General features: G+C 41.0%; 1 protein-coding gene across 1 annotated transcript; it reads right to left on the bottom strand.

The window, feature by feature from the left end:
• Window positions 1-732: 732 nt before the first annotated feature.
• Window positions 733-11714, bottom strand: LOC121882272 (jun dimerization protein 2-like). Its single transcript, XM_042390401.1, has 5 exons — window positions 11560-11714; window positions 10414-10466; window positions 3039-3256; window positions 2368-2472; window positions 733-1851 (listed from the first exon to the last, which is right to left on the bottom strand). Exons 3-5 carry the CDS (start codon window positions 3231-3233, stop codon window positions 1660-1662), a joined length of 492 nt encoding a protein of 163 aa, XP_042246335.1. The 5' UTR covers window positions 3234-3256; window positions 10414-10466; window positions 11560-11714; the 3' UTR covers window positions 733-1659.
• Window positions 11715-13457: the final 1743 nt, after the last annotated feature.

Raw genomic sequence — 13457 nt, 5'->3', positions numbered from 1 at the left:
GGACTATGAGTGGGAATCTGCGAGAGGTTTCTTTTTTCCACTTAAGTATGAAGTGTGAATGTGAGACAGAGAAAATGATTTTCAAGGACATGACCTGTGTCTATGGTGACCTTTCCCTGCTGCCCAAAACAAAATATGAAATAATACTATTGTAGCGAAAGTGAGGCTCTGTTAATAATCCTTCAGCAACAGTTTGTTACTTGACAATAATTATTATATAAACACTTTAATGTAAGGGTGTAAAAGAAAGTTAAAAAAAACAATTAGGGAAAGACATTGAGATAAAGATGAATTTTGAGGAGGGATTTATGGGAGAACACTCAAAGATGGAGGAAGAAGGCTGACCATATAAAGCTCTGAAGAAAAATATGGTCTCAACTCTTCATAGTTTGTTAAAACCCAGTCAGCAAGTTTCTGTTCTCCCTGCAGATGGCAGATATTTCTCATGCTGAGCTTTGAACAAAAGGGACCCGATACCATCAAGCCTAGAGGAAATAGAAGCATGAATTACCTTTTTGAGTTTTGCAAATGAAAGCAAAGCTCTGATTTTGGCTCTTTGCCTCAGCTGAAGAAAACATGATTGCACAACTTTTTGTCACTTGATACTTCTGGTGTCATGACTAGGAGGAACAAAGACAAGATTAATTTCAATGGCGAAAACCCAGACAGGCGTGAAATATTACATGTCTGATGGAGATAAAAAAAACAAACCAAAACAAGACTTGTTCTTACTTGTAGTTAGAAAATAAATTTTAATCTATTCAGGGTAACAGAGTCATACATAGCAGATACAGGTCCAGAACAGACATTGAAATACTGCTCAGCTGAAAAGAAATCTGCTTGTTTTCACAGCTGTTTAACAGCGCAACATGATAAGAGACAGACCGTAAAGATTGAAAAGACAAATCACATCAAGTGATTAACAAGCATTTCATATATGTTTATGTATACAAAGCAGTATAAAACAAGTACAATAATGGACAGACAACAAGTCCAAAAAACAAGGGTGTAAACATTTTGTGTATATGTGCTTTTCATGACGCCAGCGTCACCACAAATCGGATCAACCGGTAACTGCCAACGTCGAGGCAGGGTATAGAAATCATCATTATTACAAAAAACAAACAAAAAAAACCTCTACTCCGTCTGGTGTACTTGTACTGAGTATTGTATCCTAAAAACTCTACACCTGTATATTTCAGCTAGCATACAAAGGAAAACTGCAGAACACTAAGCCTTTGTGGGGCCTCTGCATTGAAACAATGCCACACAGTCTACTCAGGGCTTTTGTAACAGAGCACCATATTGATATTAGTGTGTTTCCTCAGCGTTGTTTCCAGTCGTACTCTACTGTTGCCATTGGTCCCTTTATGTAGAGATGGTTGAAGTAACAACTAGGCACAGTGGGTGTCAACAACAACACTTAATGCAGAGATGAAACTGGGTATTTCCAGTCTTCCAATGGACAGAGCCAGCTCATGTAGCAGTACTGAGGAAGCCCTACAACCGCAGGTCTTTGGGCAGAGTCTCCAAAAGTCTCCAGCTTGGAGCTCAAGTGCTTACTTAGAAATGTATTGCCAGTAATGTTTTCATTTTAAATGGCTGCCACAATGGTGCTAGTTTGGGCTTCAGGGACTCCGCGTCCCTTGTTTCCTGGTTTCACTTGGTTTCAGCGGACAGCTGCTCCAGAAGGGGGTTGGCCTCGCTCTCAGGTGTTTTGACGCTGTCGGTCCTCACAATGCAGGTGGGCCGGTGAAGATTGAGCATCACCATTAGCTGCTGCCTCTCCATACGGAGCTCCTCGATCTGCGCCTTCAACTCTGAGTTCACCATCTCCAGACGCTCCGATTCCTGGACAAATAGGTTGAATTTTAAGGTACTGCGGGGCGCTTGTTCAGAGTACTTCAAAGTAGTAATTTATACCTGTGAGTTAGTTTTTACCACCTCTAAAAATGATCTGAGACCAATAACAGAAACATGAAATGAGAAGAACAGTATGTTGATGTTCTTCTGCACACTCCTGATCCACCACACACTGCTATTCAGTATTGTAATATTTTTGACAGTGGTTTTTGTTGTATTCCTTACTTTATTTTAACTTTTCATACAATGTGTTAAGTTATAAATGCATTGCAGCTGTGCAACCTGCACTTTACATCTCTGATCTGTGTCATTAAGTCATGCATGTGTAGTAATTCAGATACTTTAAACCAGGATTGAATTAACCTGATCGTGTTAGCTCTGAGTTGAGTTTAATGGCTTCAATGTGAATTAGTTGTTCAGGTTAACTAAGAAGTCAGGCTATTCTTGGCTACTGCCCTTTGTTGCTCTGCTTCTGCTGGTCAGTATGCTGTGTCATGAACCCACCCTTTGAAGGAAGTCAGTCCGTTCCTTCTTTTTGTTTCGGCATCGTGCTGCTGCTACCTTGTTTTTCTCTCTTCTTCGTTTCCTCCTTTCTTCATCTTCGTCCATCTGTAAACACAATATTATATAGTATTGTTAATATAAGAAACAGGTTTTATATTATTGTATTGTATAAAAAAGAATCAGATAATAACTTTCTGAATTACATAAACCTAAAAACAAAAAGTAGTGATCACCTTGTGCAACTTTAAAGTAATTCTTGTATCGAGCACTAGAGGGGGCTAAATTTATAATTAGAAATCAATATGTAATGCGATGTCTTGTATGCTCACTCAGTTTTAATATCACACCCCTATATACATATATATTGTATACTTGTACTTTTTAATTAGTTTAAGTTAAAACTACAAGGTCTCATAATGAGTTCAGAGCGCTGCACCCACAACATTTTATTCTTTTCTGATCAGGTCGATTTTTCAGACCTGCTCTCAGGACATTTAAACATTTTTAAGCAGGTGTTTGTTTCTACGCAACTGGCACCACAATGGCGTACAGACAGATGGTAGCTGCAGACTGGTGGAGGGCTCTGATAACCTTCTTCTTGTTCCTCCTCTCCTCTGTCATACACCCTACTTCTGCACTATTTCCTCTTCTCTCCTCTTCCTCCTCCTCACCTCTGTCTTGATGGCCAGCGGCCTCTTCCCCAGTCTCCCCAGGAAATGCAGCGGGGAGAGCATGGTGCCCAGCTGACGGAAGTCCGTCAGCTTCAGCTGATCAGTGAGCGTGGTGGCCGAGATGCCCGCCAGCGGGCCCAGGCTGGGCAGGGAGCCCGCCGCCAGCGAAGGGTCAGGTATTTGTCCCGGCATCATGTCCGACACGGCCACCACCGCCGCTGTGGGGACAGAGAAAAAGGGAGAGAGGGGAGAGATTTGTTTAACTTCATCGTTTTATATATTTTGTCATTTTGGGGGGGGAAGAGGGTGGGTTGTATACTGTATATTCATTTCTCATTCTTCTACTACCAAGTCATAATATGAGTCATGCATTTGTATCCTTCATCCATTATCATGTTCCAGCCATCTGACTACTCATCTGAGTGCATCTCTATTGATCTTACAGTGTTGGCATTCAATCCACAAAAAAGATGAATTTAATGTCTTTTGTCCTTGTCGTTAAAACATCTTTCTAAATACAGGTTGCTGTTTCCAAGAATGCATTCGAACGTTGACAGCTTTGACAGCTGTGTTATCTTCTTAGTCAGCAGCCAGTGAAAAAACAAACTTCACGCTGTCAGCAGCTACATACTCATCTCTGTAGCTTCACACGCAAAGGGAAGCCACGATCACATAAAGCCGAGGACTATCTTCTACACTCATGCTTCCGATCATTTACAGAGTGGTTTTTCATCTTGAATGTTCATTTGGTTTTTCGTAATGAGGATTCGGAGGATATCAAAAGCATTTGTGTCAAAACAGAGCGGGTAACACACACACGCACACACACACATTCCACCGCCACCCTCTTTCAACAATTTTGGGTAGTTTAGAGGGTTTGACCGCAGCACTTTTTTAATGTAATCACGAAGGAATGAGGGACAGAGAGGAGAAAAAGGAGAACTTGTGCAGGCCTAAAGGAAGTGGCTGGAGAATTAAGACGTCTCTCTAATTACTGTAAGACCAAGAGTTGGAAAACTTCTGATGGCCAAATAAAAAACAAATGTTACAGATGGGAACAGAGTAATATGAGCCGACTCTACCCAGCCCATCCCTGCAATCTCTGAGGAGAGGCACAGGAACTTTTAGAAAAGTCTAAAAAGAAATTGTTTCACTCAAACTGTCGGGTATTTATGTAAAAGAATTTTTTTTTTTTTTCCCTTTCTCAAAATGCTAAATCCAGCAAGTAAATGTGCACAACTTTCTGCTGATGACATATTTCACTGAATAGAAACAAAATTGATGGATCAAATTATTTTTCAACAACCCCCCCCCCCCCCCCCCCCATTGCACCACTGATACAACTGAACAAATGATACTTCAATAACCTTTAGCACGCTGACAAGATGGCAGCTCATATTACAGGCCAAACCCAAAGCGAGTTTTAAAAAAAGATTGATGATATATCAGTGTGACTTCTACACAAGCTCTCGGCCAGAGCTGAACCTCCACAGGTTGGGCGCAAACCGAACAAAGCCCCTCTCATATGGAACCAACAAAGACGTGTATTGTGAGGTGCTGCGAAAAACAGCTGACTTTGCTGGTGGGTAACTAGCTGACAAGCTGACTGTATTGTAAGTTATACCAAGTTTTTACTTCTTTGCTACTTTTTTTTTTTTTTTTTTTGCAGGGGCTGAAAGACTTGTTCTATTACAAAAGCCATAGAGGAGGTAATGAAAAAAGCAGGGTTATGTAACTCTATTCTAATGTACTCCACCCTGCTTATGGGCTGGTCTTTAAGTGTTTTTACAGTTGGGCTGGAGTTTACTGTTGAGCATGGCAGAAACCAAATCGGTTCACTTTTAAAAAGAGGAAATCAATTCTGAAATGTTGTTTCTCTGATAAGTGACGCAAGCTTGGAGATATACCTGTCCCAAATTTCTTAAAAAAGTATTTGTTTGACTCACAACTCGTTTAACGATCTTCATCTGCATGTAACATCTAAATTTCCTGTATTAACTACCTAAAACTTATTCTAAGAGGTTAAAGTTCAGCGGAAGATATGATGCATCTGTGCTTTAAAACCTTTCTGTTCATACTACTTTTGACCTGTTCACCACCTTCAGTCTGCATGATTTATTCGCTCCAAGGACAAGTCAGTGTGTGGAGCCAGTGTCCAATGAGGCATTTTATTATTTAATTCCTTGCTGCCCCCTCCCTCGCTTTCCTTTTTTTTTTTCTGCTTCCCCCTCCCTCTCTCTCTCTCTCTCTCTCTCCCACTGTATGTATACTCCCATTTACACTGCACTTGGCAGCAGCCTGTTGTTTTTGCTGGAGAGGAAAAGAACAAGACAGCCCTGGTAAAAATCTCTCGCAGACAAAATTCCCTCTCTGTGAAACTCCCGGGAGAGGAGTAGGAATGGAAGGTGCCAAGGCCTTCTCATTCTGCAGAGACGCTGTGTAAGAACAAGGCAAACCATATGGCAGCTAATCCAGGGTTGAGTGAGAGAGAGAGAGAGAGGGCTGTTAAAAAATAGCCAGACAATGGTATGAATCACTGGGCTGAAGGGACTTAATAACTTTTACTATAAAGTGTTTGATAGAGACCTCAGTGAACTCGCAAAAACAATGAACATATTTGAGATTTTTGGACAGCGCAGCCTAAAATGCTACGTCTAAATTTCAGATCTTTTCTGAAGTGCACGTCTGTAACTTTAACTCTTTAACAAGTCGAGCAAACATGAGCAGATGGCCCCGACACGTGATTCGAGAGTATACCATGTTTTTTTTTGTTTTTTCTTCTTCTTTCTTACATTGCTCGTTGCTGACCAATAACTGGGCTGGAACTCAAGAGATGCAATCCGAAGTAAACCCCTGTGCTGAGAGAACAGCCACAGGAACTGAAGAGCCCATTAGGAATGACTGAGCAAATCGCTTTCAGAGCCAAAAAAATGGAGTCCAGCATCCAAGTTGGCCAGACACTCAGGACGGGGTTTACAGACTCGGATGGATCAGGCTCCGACCTGGGCAAACATGATTTTTCAATGGAAACTGACACTGAAAATATAATTCAATTCAGGTCTAATCTTATTTTATGTCTATTGGACTGGCTCTCGTGCAGCGCGTTGTAATGCAACCCACTGTACGGTATGTGTGCTCAGTCAGACATATTGCGAGGAAAGCCCCCATTCCTTGCTATGGCTTGTTGAAACATGCAGTTGAGGCCACCCCTTGCCCCACACACACAGACATACACTTTCAGTATATAATCATACATAAACCTCATATTTGTCTGCATGACATCAGATCACTCAAATTAAAAAAAAACCCACAGGGGTTTTGCCAGCGGGCTCCAAAACAAAGGTGAAATGACGTGTGAAGCGAGACACCTCTCAATTATGAGACATAAAAGTGATTTATACGCCATACCAAAAAATTTATAGTACGGCTGTAAAGTACAACACATAACAGACTCCTGAAGTTCCTGGCTTTTTAGTTAAATGTGACTTTTAAGTTGAGTAGAAAGGTTTTTTTATGTTTAATCTGTTCCGTCTCTTTCAACCTGCCACACAAGTGTCTGAAAATCCCCCTCGCAAAATTCAACACCCATTCAAGCCTCGAGACATGAAACCCTAAAGAAGTCTCATCTGTACAACACAGGGAAACTTTGCGGATGCATGTCTCGCAGTGCACAATTATACCCAAAAGCATGAGTCAAAGTGATTTTACATTTTTCAAAAGACGGGTATTTTTCTCTCTTTTTTTTTTTTTCTGTCAGCAGCAGCCTGCAGCCAAGGATTAGTGGCCAGTGTTTGATGATGCAACGCCGTTACTGTGCTTTTGCAGTCGAGCAGAAAAGCCAGTGCCACAGCTTTTAGGACCACACCGGCCTCAAACAAAGACACCTACACAGCCCTGCAGCAGTGTGGGCACTGCTGCCTCTCAGGGCTAACTGAGAGGAGACGAGCTGAAGCCAAGGGCGGGGAGCGGAAATGTCATGTATTAGTTATGAAATATAAGGCCAGTTCTGGCTTCAGCCCAAAACCAATCTGGCTGCATGTGAGCCGTGGATAGCTGAAGGTGTGTGTGAAGAGTGTGTGTCAAAGTGTGCATGTGAGGGTTCCTGTAAGTGAATGTGCAGGCAGCGTGCCATGTATGTATGTATGTATGTCTATATGTATGTACTCTGTCTTCAGCTCAGCCAAATGTGTCCATTTCCTGAGAGCAATTAGCAGTGCTGAGGAATTCAGCCCCTTACCAATAGCCAGCAGCACGACTGGAGGCCTTATTATCCTCATCCCCTATAGAGATGGTGAAGGAGAAAGGTGGTGGGGGTGAGGGGGAGGGATAAAGGGGAGTTTCAAAGGCCACTCATTACCTTCATATACTATTGCTTTTTTAAAAAAGGAGGTTAAACTCTACCAGCACAGTCGTTTTGGTGACTGAAGCAGGAGTCATTATTTTCTGGCTAATTTATCTTGCCTGAGACAAAGCTGCATTGTTGTGCTGCCAGATTACTGGTTTAAATCACCAGATTGCGGCATTACGGTTAAGACACGTACACGTTTCAAGATGCTGTTTGACCACTTTTTTTTGTCAGGGTACTTTAAGTCTAATTTTGGACTAATAAGGCGTCGCGCGGCCCACACACCAGCATCTTGCAAAACTCTCGCAAAACAGCTTCAATGGCTCTAACTCCACGCGAGCGCACAGAACGAACAATGAGTACAGAGGCTCCGGCCAAGGCACGCTCTCTCAATCTCTGGCCAAGGTCTCAGCGATCATCATTACCGTCTGCACTCAGTCAGGCTATGTGTTGAGTTACAGCCTTTCGCAATCCTCTGAGGAAACCAGGGAATTTGGCACCATCTGTCCTCGAGGACAGGACAGTCCAAATATACAATATCAACATTCCTCCAACCCTTCATTATATTTTCATTGGAGGGACAAGACAAGACACCGTAATAATAATAATAACAATAATGGCTGTTGTTCTGATCATGCTGCGGTCATTTCTGGTCATTAAACTCGAGGTGGTGATCGTGTGCGGGGGAGTGGAAGTGTTTATGACAACAGAAAATAGGATCCCTTTTCATTTCAGCTTTCATTTCTCGTTTGGCCGTTCCTAAGGGCTAAACAGCTGTGACAGATAGAAGGAACCTTTAAAATTCCTCTTATGAAGATAACCAAACCTTCCCAAAAGCAATTCAAAGTAATCATGCAAGATTGTCAATGATGAGACCCTCAGCTGCAGCAGTAATAAGCAAGCTTAATTTTCCCCCCCTCACAATTACAGTCTGGATGTCTCAGCAGTGAGCTGGCTGGAGTACAGTGCATCCAGAGGTTATCTTTTGTTCACAATGAAAATTACACAAGGCAGCAGAAGAGAAGTTCAACTATTGCATTTATTGTAGACTTCAGCCTAAGAATGAACTTTTTTTTTTATACAAAGCCAAACACAAAGCACCTGCAGATATGCACAAAGCATGAGAACTGTGGCTGCCTTCACTCAAACATTACTATGTGATCATTGGCTGGATTCCTGCTTGGCCTTCATGCCATTCAAACAGTCACACATCTATATTCTGCATCTGGGTGGTCCTGGTTGAATTATTATAATGTTACTATTTTCCTCCACGTTGTAAGTCAGGATTAAGACTTTGCATGGCACAGCTTTGGCTTGGCTCAGACATGGATTAAATGAAGCAAAATACGAGGTGCAGACAAAATCCATTTCAAATGTATGGAGTTCACGTCTATGACAAATCCAGGGCTCCAGAGTTATGTGCAATCCCTGACAATAAGATATTGGCAAACAAGTCCAGAAAATTAGATTTAATGCAGCCTGTTGAAGCAATCACCATGATTATGTAACATGTGGTTGTCACTTTAATGCTGTTTCATACTTTGTCCTCTGATATTTCCTCATCTGCCCCACGTCAAGCAGGCGCTTGCTCTGGTTAAATAACCCCCCATGTCTGCACTGTACAATGTGTTCAATCCTTTAGTTGCTCTAAAAGACTGTGAGTTAATGGTCAATGTTTAGGTTGACATTTGGTGAAAAGACTGCTTTTTGTGGAAAACTGGCTTTAATTCCTAAAGAAATTCAGGAAATCTGGAAAGTATAACTTTGAAAAGACCTTTAATAAAAAGCTTTTGCTGTGCTCTTAAAAAAACAAAAAAAAAAACACTGGCTTTAATGTCTCTTCTCTCAGTTACACTTTTGGACATGTGGGTGTTTTCCTCCACAGTGTACGTCTAGGCTGTCTTGACACACTGTTTTTACAAACCATGTGGAAAGGCTTATGGGGACTACAATGTGATACTGATAATGTGATACCCACAGCAGTGAATAGCTGCTCCCCCAGCATTAGTATTAGTATCATTGAGTCTAGCTGTTGCATAGTTGGCTCGCTCGCCTGCAATGCGTCTGCTGTCTATTCAGCGCGCTGAGGTGCAGCTTGGCAATTCCTGCTCTCCAGAGACGCACTGGAAGGCATTTCTACTTAAAATAAACCCTGTGCGCCCACGTCCAGCCTCTCAGCCCTGTCGGCCCTGCGCTGCTTGTCGGCTCGTCAGCCCTTCCCCATTAATCCACTGCAGCGTTCCATTTATGCGGAAACCATCCTACGGATGTGCCCGGGCAGGCACTGGGGCATTTAAACCCTCTGCAACACACACTTGTTCACTTAGACACACGCAAAACACAAATACAGACACAAAGGAAACACATACATCAAGAGCACACAGATATGTTTCCCCTGCATGGCATGCAGTTGTACGAGCAAGCGGCACACTCGCTATATAGGAAAACACTGAACCTCTGAACTTGCAAGTCACACACACCTACCCCTATCCATCATATTTCCAATTCCATGATCGGCCTTTAACCTTCAGGCCAACCAGGGCAGATAACTGAAGCTACCCCTGGCCTAGATAGAGTTACTGTTACACAGTAAAGACACCAAGATGAAGATAATCTTTACTGGCTCATCAGAACACTGCAGAGAAAACAAAGCATTGCTGTGGTGACCAGGAAGTGTTAAATATTGGGAGTCTGTTTATCAGGTAGTATGCAAATCCCCCTTGTGCGGCCTGCACACACATAAATAGTTCTCTTATCCAGTGCAGGTGAACATACAGCGCATGTGTGCACTATGATGGGCCAAAGCAAAGACTCCAAATACAAGCCAATTTGAGTCCTTGGCTGTACTCACCTGCTGCCAAGTAAACTTCACACTTCATTTGCATCACATTTGTTTTAAGGTCAAATAGCTATGCCAAGATGTTTTTATTTATTGATTTATCTATTTAAATGTAGCAGAAGGTGATAGGCTACACACAATCCATTCCTGATTTATTAAATCTAAAAACTCTTTTTAAAAATGATACTTACTCAGAGGAAACCTGTCAGTCGTCTTCTGTCAATGATGCAACTGTGTTTGGACGCTGCAGAAAAGTAGAAAGATTTACTGGCATTAGTAGCAGAAGTGTTAGTATTGTTATAAGAGCAGAAACCACCAACATGTGGCATAATGTTGTAATTGGTTAATAGTTCAAGTCAATCATCAGTTGTCCTTTTGTGTGTGTTTTAGAGGAAACCCCCTTTATCTAATCTGCAAATTTGGTATTGCAAGTATTATGTAACTAGTGGCATGTGTTTCACTTTCAGTGAGGAGTTGGACTAATGTAATAATAATGTAGATTTATTTAACTTGCAATGCACATTTTTACATTTAATATGCACATTAATAGCAATATAATGCCTTAAAGTTTTGTATTTGTATTTAGTATAGCACCTTTTGTATATATACACAGATATTTGTTAATTCACACAAACCTCATTGAGTGCTTTTTGCGATTTATGATAGCTGCTATCAATCTAACGTTATCTAAATAAATAAACTAGCGGACTCTGATGAATACAGCAGTCTAGACAGATGACATGACTGTACAACAAAGCTGAGGCTCACTTCACGTTTCTTTTAACCGTGTAGTTCGGGTGCAGCAGACCAAGTTAGCTTAGCTAGCACTTACTGTGAAACCCACAATGTGTGGCGTGTATAGCGTTACATAACTGTCTCCACTAGCGGGCTAACCGACACTTCTCCTGTTTAGCAACACTGAAAGGAAGAATCCCGAGATGAAAATACCTTCAGTCGGACACAAGCTGTAATTTAGCTTAACGAGTCTGTAAATAACGATCTGTATAAAGCGACAGTTGCTACAACAACGTACTTAACGGTTGTGGCAGCGGCTAAGTTAACTGATTGTGCGGTGAGGAGCACGGAAAACTTTAAAACTAATTAACCCGCTGACTTTTTAACAGCATGAATCCGCATATAGTAACAAAAACAAACATAAAATGCCGCTTAAAAACATATAAAATACAACAAAGAAAATTCAGTATGTTTTGCTTCTACAACGTGGTGGGAAAAGTGCAAGAAAAATGATGCAAATATGTCCAGAGTGTGCCAAAAAAAAAATGAAGACAGCCGGAAACAAAAGCAGCATATAAGTCGACAACGGTTCAGACACTAACCTGTTGTGCGTCCAAAATCCGCAGATAACAATGTGACGGTGCGGGCGATGAGTCGGATGTAGGTTTGGGGACTATGTGAAGTCGTTGCATCAGCCCGTTTAAGTACTGATCAGGTCTGAGAGAGCGGAGGAATGCGGAACTGCTGTGCCAGACGTAAGCATGGATGAAAATAATGTAAGAGGAGGTGCTGAAGTCACACACACACACACATACACACACAGGTTTGTTTGCTCCACCCCTAGCAACCAAAAAAACATACACAGAGCAGAGAGAGGAAAGTTTCATCTGAGGGACAGTGGTTTGGAAGTGGTTTCCAAACTACAGGTCGGGGACGGGAGGGGGACCCCCACGAGAGGTGACGAGATGATAGGATAAGATACGATACAGGAAAAACAAACATGTTTTGGACACAAAGTTGTGATTTTTCCTCCAGCTTTCTTCGAATCTTTTGCTTTACTTCTTGTGGATTTCTGTATGTTATTCAAATAAAACGAGCTCTAGAGCTGCAAGGTTAGTTGACTAATCTATTACTCAATCGAAAGATTAATCAGCAACTAAGTGAATAATCGTTTTAGTCATTTTTTTAAGCAAAAATGTGAAAAATAAGCAAGTGTCAGCGTCTCAAATGTGACGATTTGTTGCTTTTCTTTGTCGAACATGATGATAAACTGAATATCTTTATGTTTTGGACTGTTTGTCAGACAAAACCAGACATTTAAAGATGTGACCTTGGACTGTGGGGACTTCAACAGATATTTTTCACTATTTTCTGACATTTATGGACAAAACGATTAACCGATGATCTCGTAGACAATGCAACATGTGACGAGGGGTCCCAGGCAGACTTTGCTTTATTTTAAGGGGTCTCAGGCCACAAAGGTTGGGAATCACTGCTATAGACGACTCAATGAACAAAGTTATGGTTGTAAACACACATACTCTCGTCTCAGTTGCAGGTGTTTTATGATCTGATAGGCGGTCATGGTGATTAAAGCCTATCAGTCCAGTGTAATGTAATGTCATTTACTCTGCAATACATCTTAATTAAGGATTGAATACATAGGCCTACAGTAAAGAGCAACTCTGCAAAGAGAGAAAAATTATATTTTTTCTTTCTCTAAAGTAATCGCCTCCCTTCTCAATACACTTGACAAAACATTCAACTGACACACATATCTGACAACGACTACAAGAAAAATGATAACACTGATTACATCAGTGACCTCATTATCACGCCGCAGTATATCAGATAATCAGAAAGACTACAGAGATAAAAAACCTTCAGTAGAGCTGAGACGATTGGTCAACTGATCAACAGAAAATTAATTGGCAACTATTTGATAATCAATCAATCAGTTTGAGTCATTTTTTAAAGTAAAAAATCCCTAATTCTCTCATTCCAGTTTCTTAAATGTGAACATTTTCTGGTTTCTTTGGTCTTCTATGATAGTAAACTGAATATCTTTGGTTCGTGGACTGTTGGTCAAGACAAAACAAGATTTTTTAGGTTGCAACTTGGGTTTTGGGAGCAACGATCAACATTTTCTATCATTTTTTACACCAAACAACTAATTGATTAATGAAGAAAATAATCAACAGATTAATCGATAATGAAAATAATCATTACTTGCAACCCTAATTAATAGATTAGTTAGATTATTGACAGACAGGAACTTTGTAACAAAATGAGTATGTAGTATTGTGAGGGTGGTCAAAGCCCAGCCTGACAGATGTTTCCATGCAGGAAAAATGTAATATATAATATATCCATGCATGCGTGCATGTGTGCAGGTGCAAGCAATTATATGAATATGTGGAGTTATTGTTATTTTTGAGTTATTGATTTACTAAGTTAGAGTTATTTGGACTTATGGATGATATATCTCATCACACTGGGT

Source organism: Thunnus maccoyii, chromosome 17 (genome assembly GCF_910596095.1).
Source record: "Thunnus maccoyii chromosome 17, fThuMac1.1, whole genome shotgun sequence".
Taxonomy (NCBI): domain Eukaryota; kingdom Metazoa; phylum Chordata; class Actinopteri; order Scombriformes; family Scombridae; genus Thunnus; species Thunnus maccoyii.
The sequence above is the reverse complement of the archived record's forward strand: the minus strand, read 5'-3'. Positions and strand labels throughout refer to the sequence as shown.

Excerpts from the sequence above, each read along its gene's own strand:
- LOC121882272 (XM_042390401.1), bottom strand. The coding sequence starts at position 3,233 with ATGATGCCGGGACAAATACCTGACCCTTCGCTGGCGGCGGGCTCCCTG. Across the intron at positions 2,473-3,038 it reads CGCTGGCCATCAAGACAGAG|ATGGACGAAGATGAAGAAAG; the intron begins GTGAGGAGGAGG and ends TTGTGTTTACAG. Across the intron at positions 1,852-2,367 it reads GGACTGACTTCCTTCAAAGG|GAATCGGAGCGTCTGGAGAT; the intron begins GTGGGTTCATGA and ends CTATTTGTCCAG.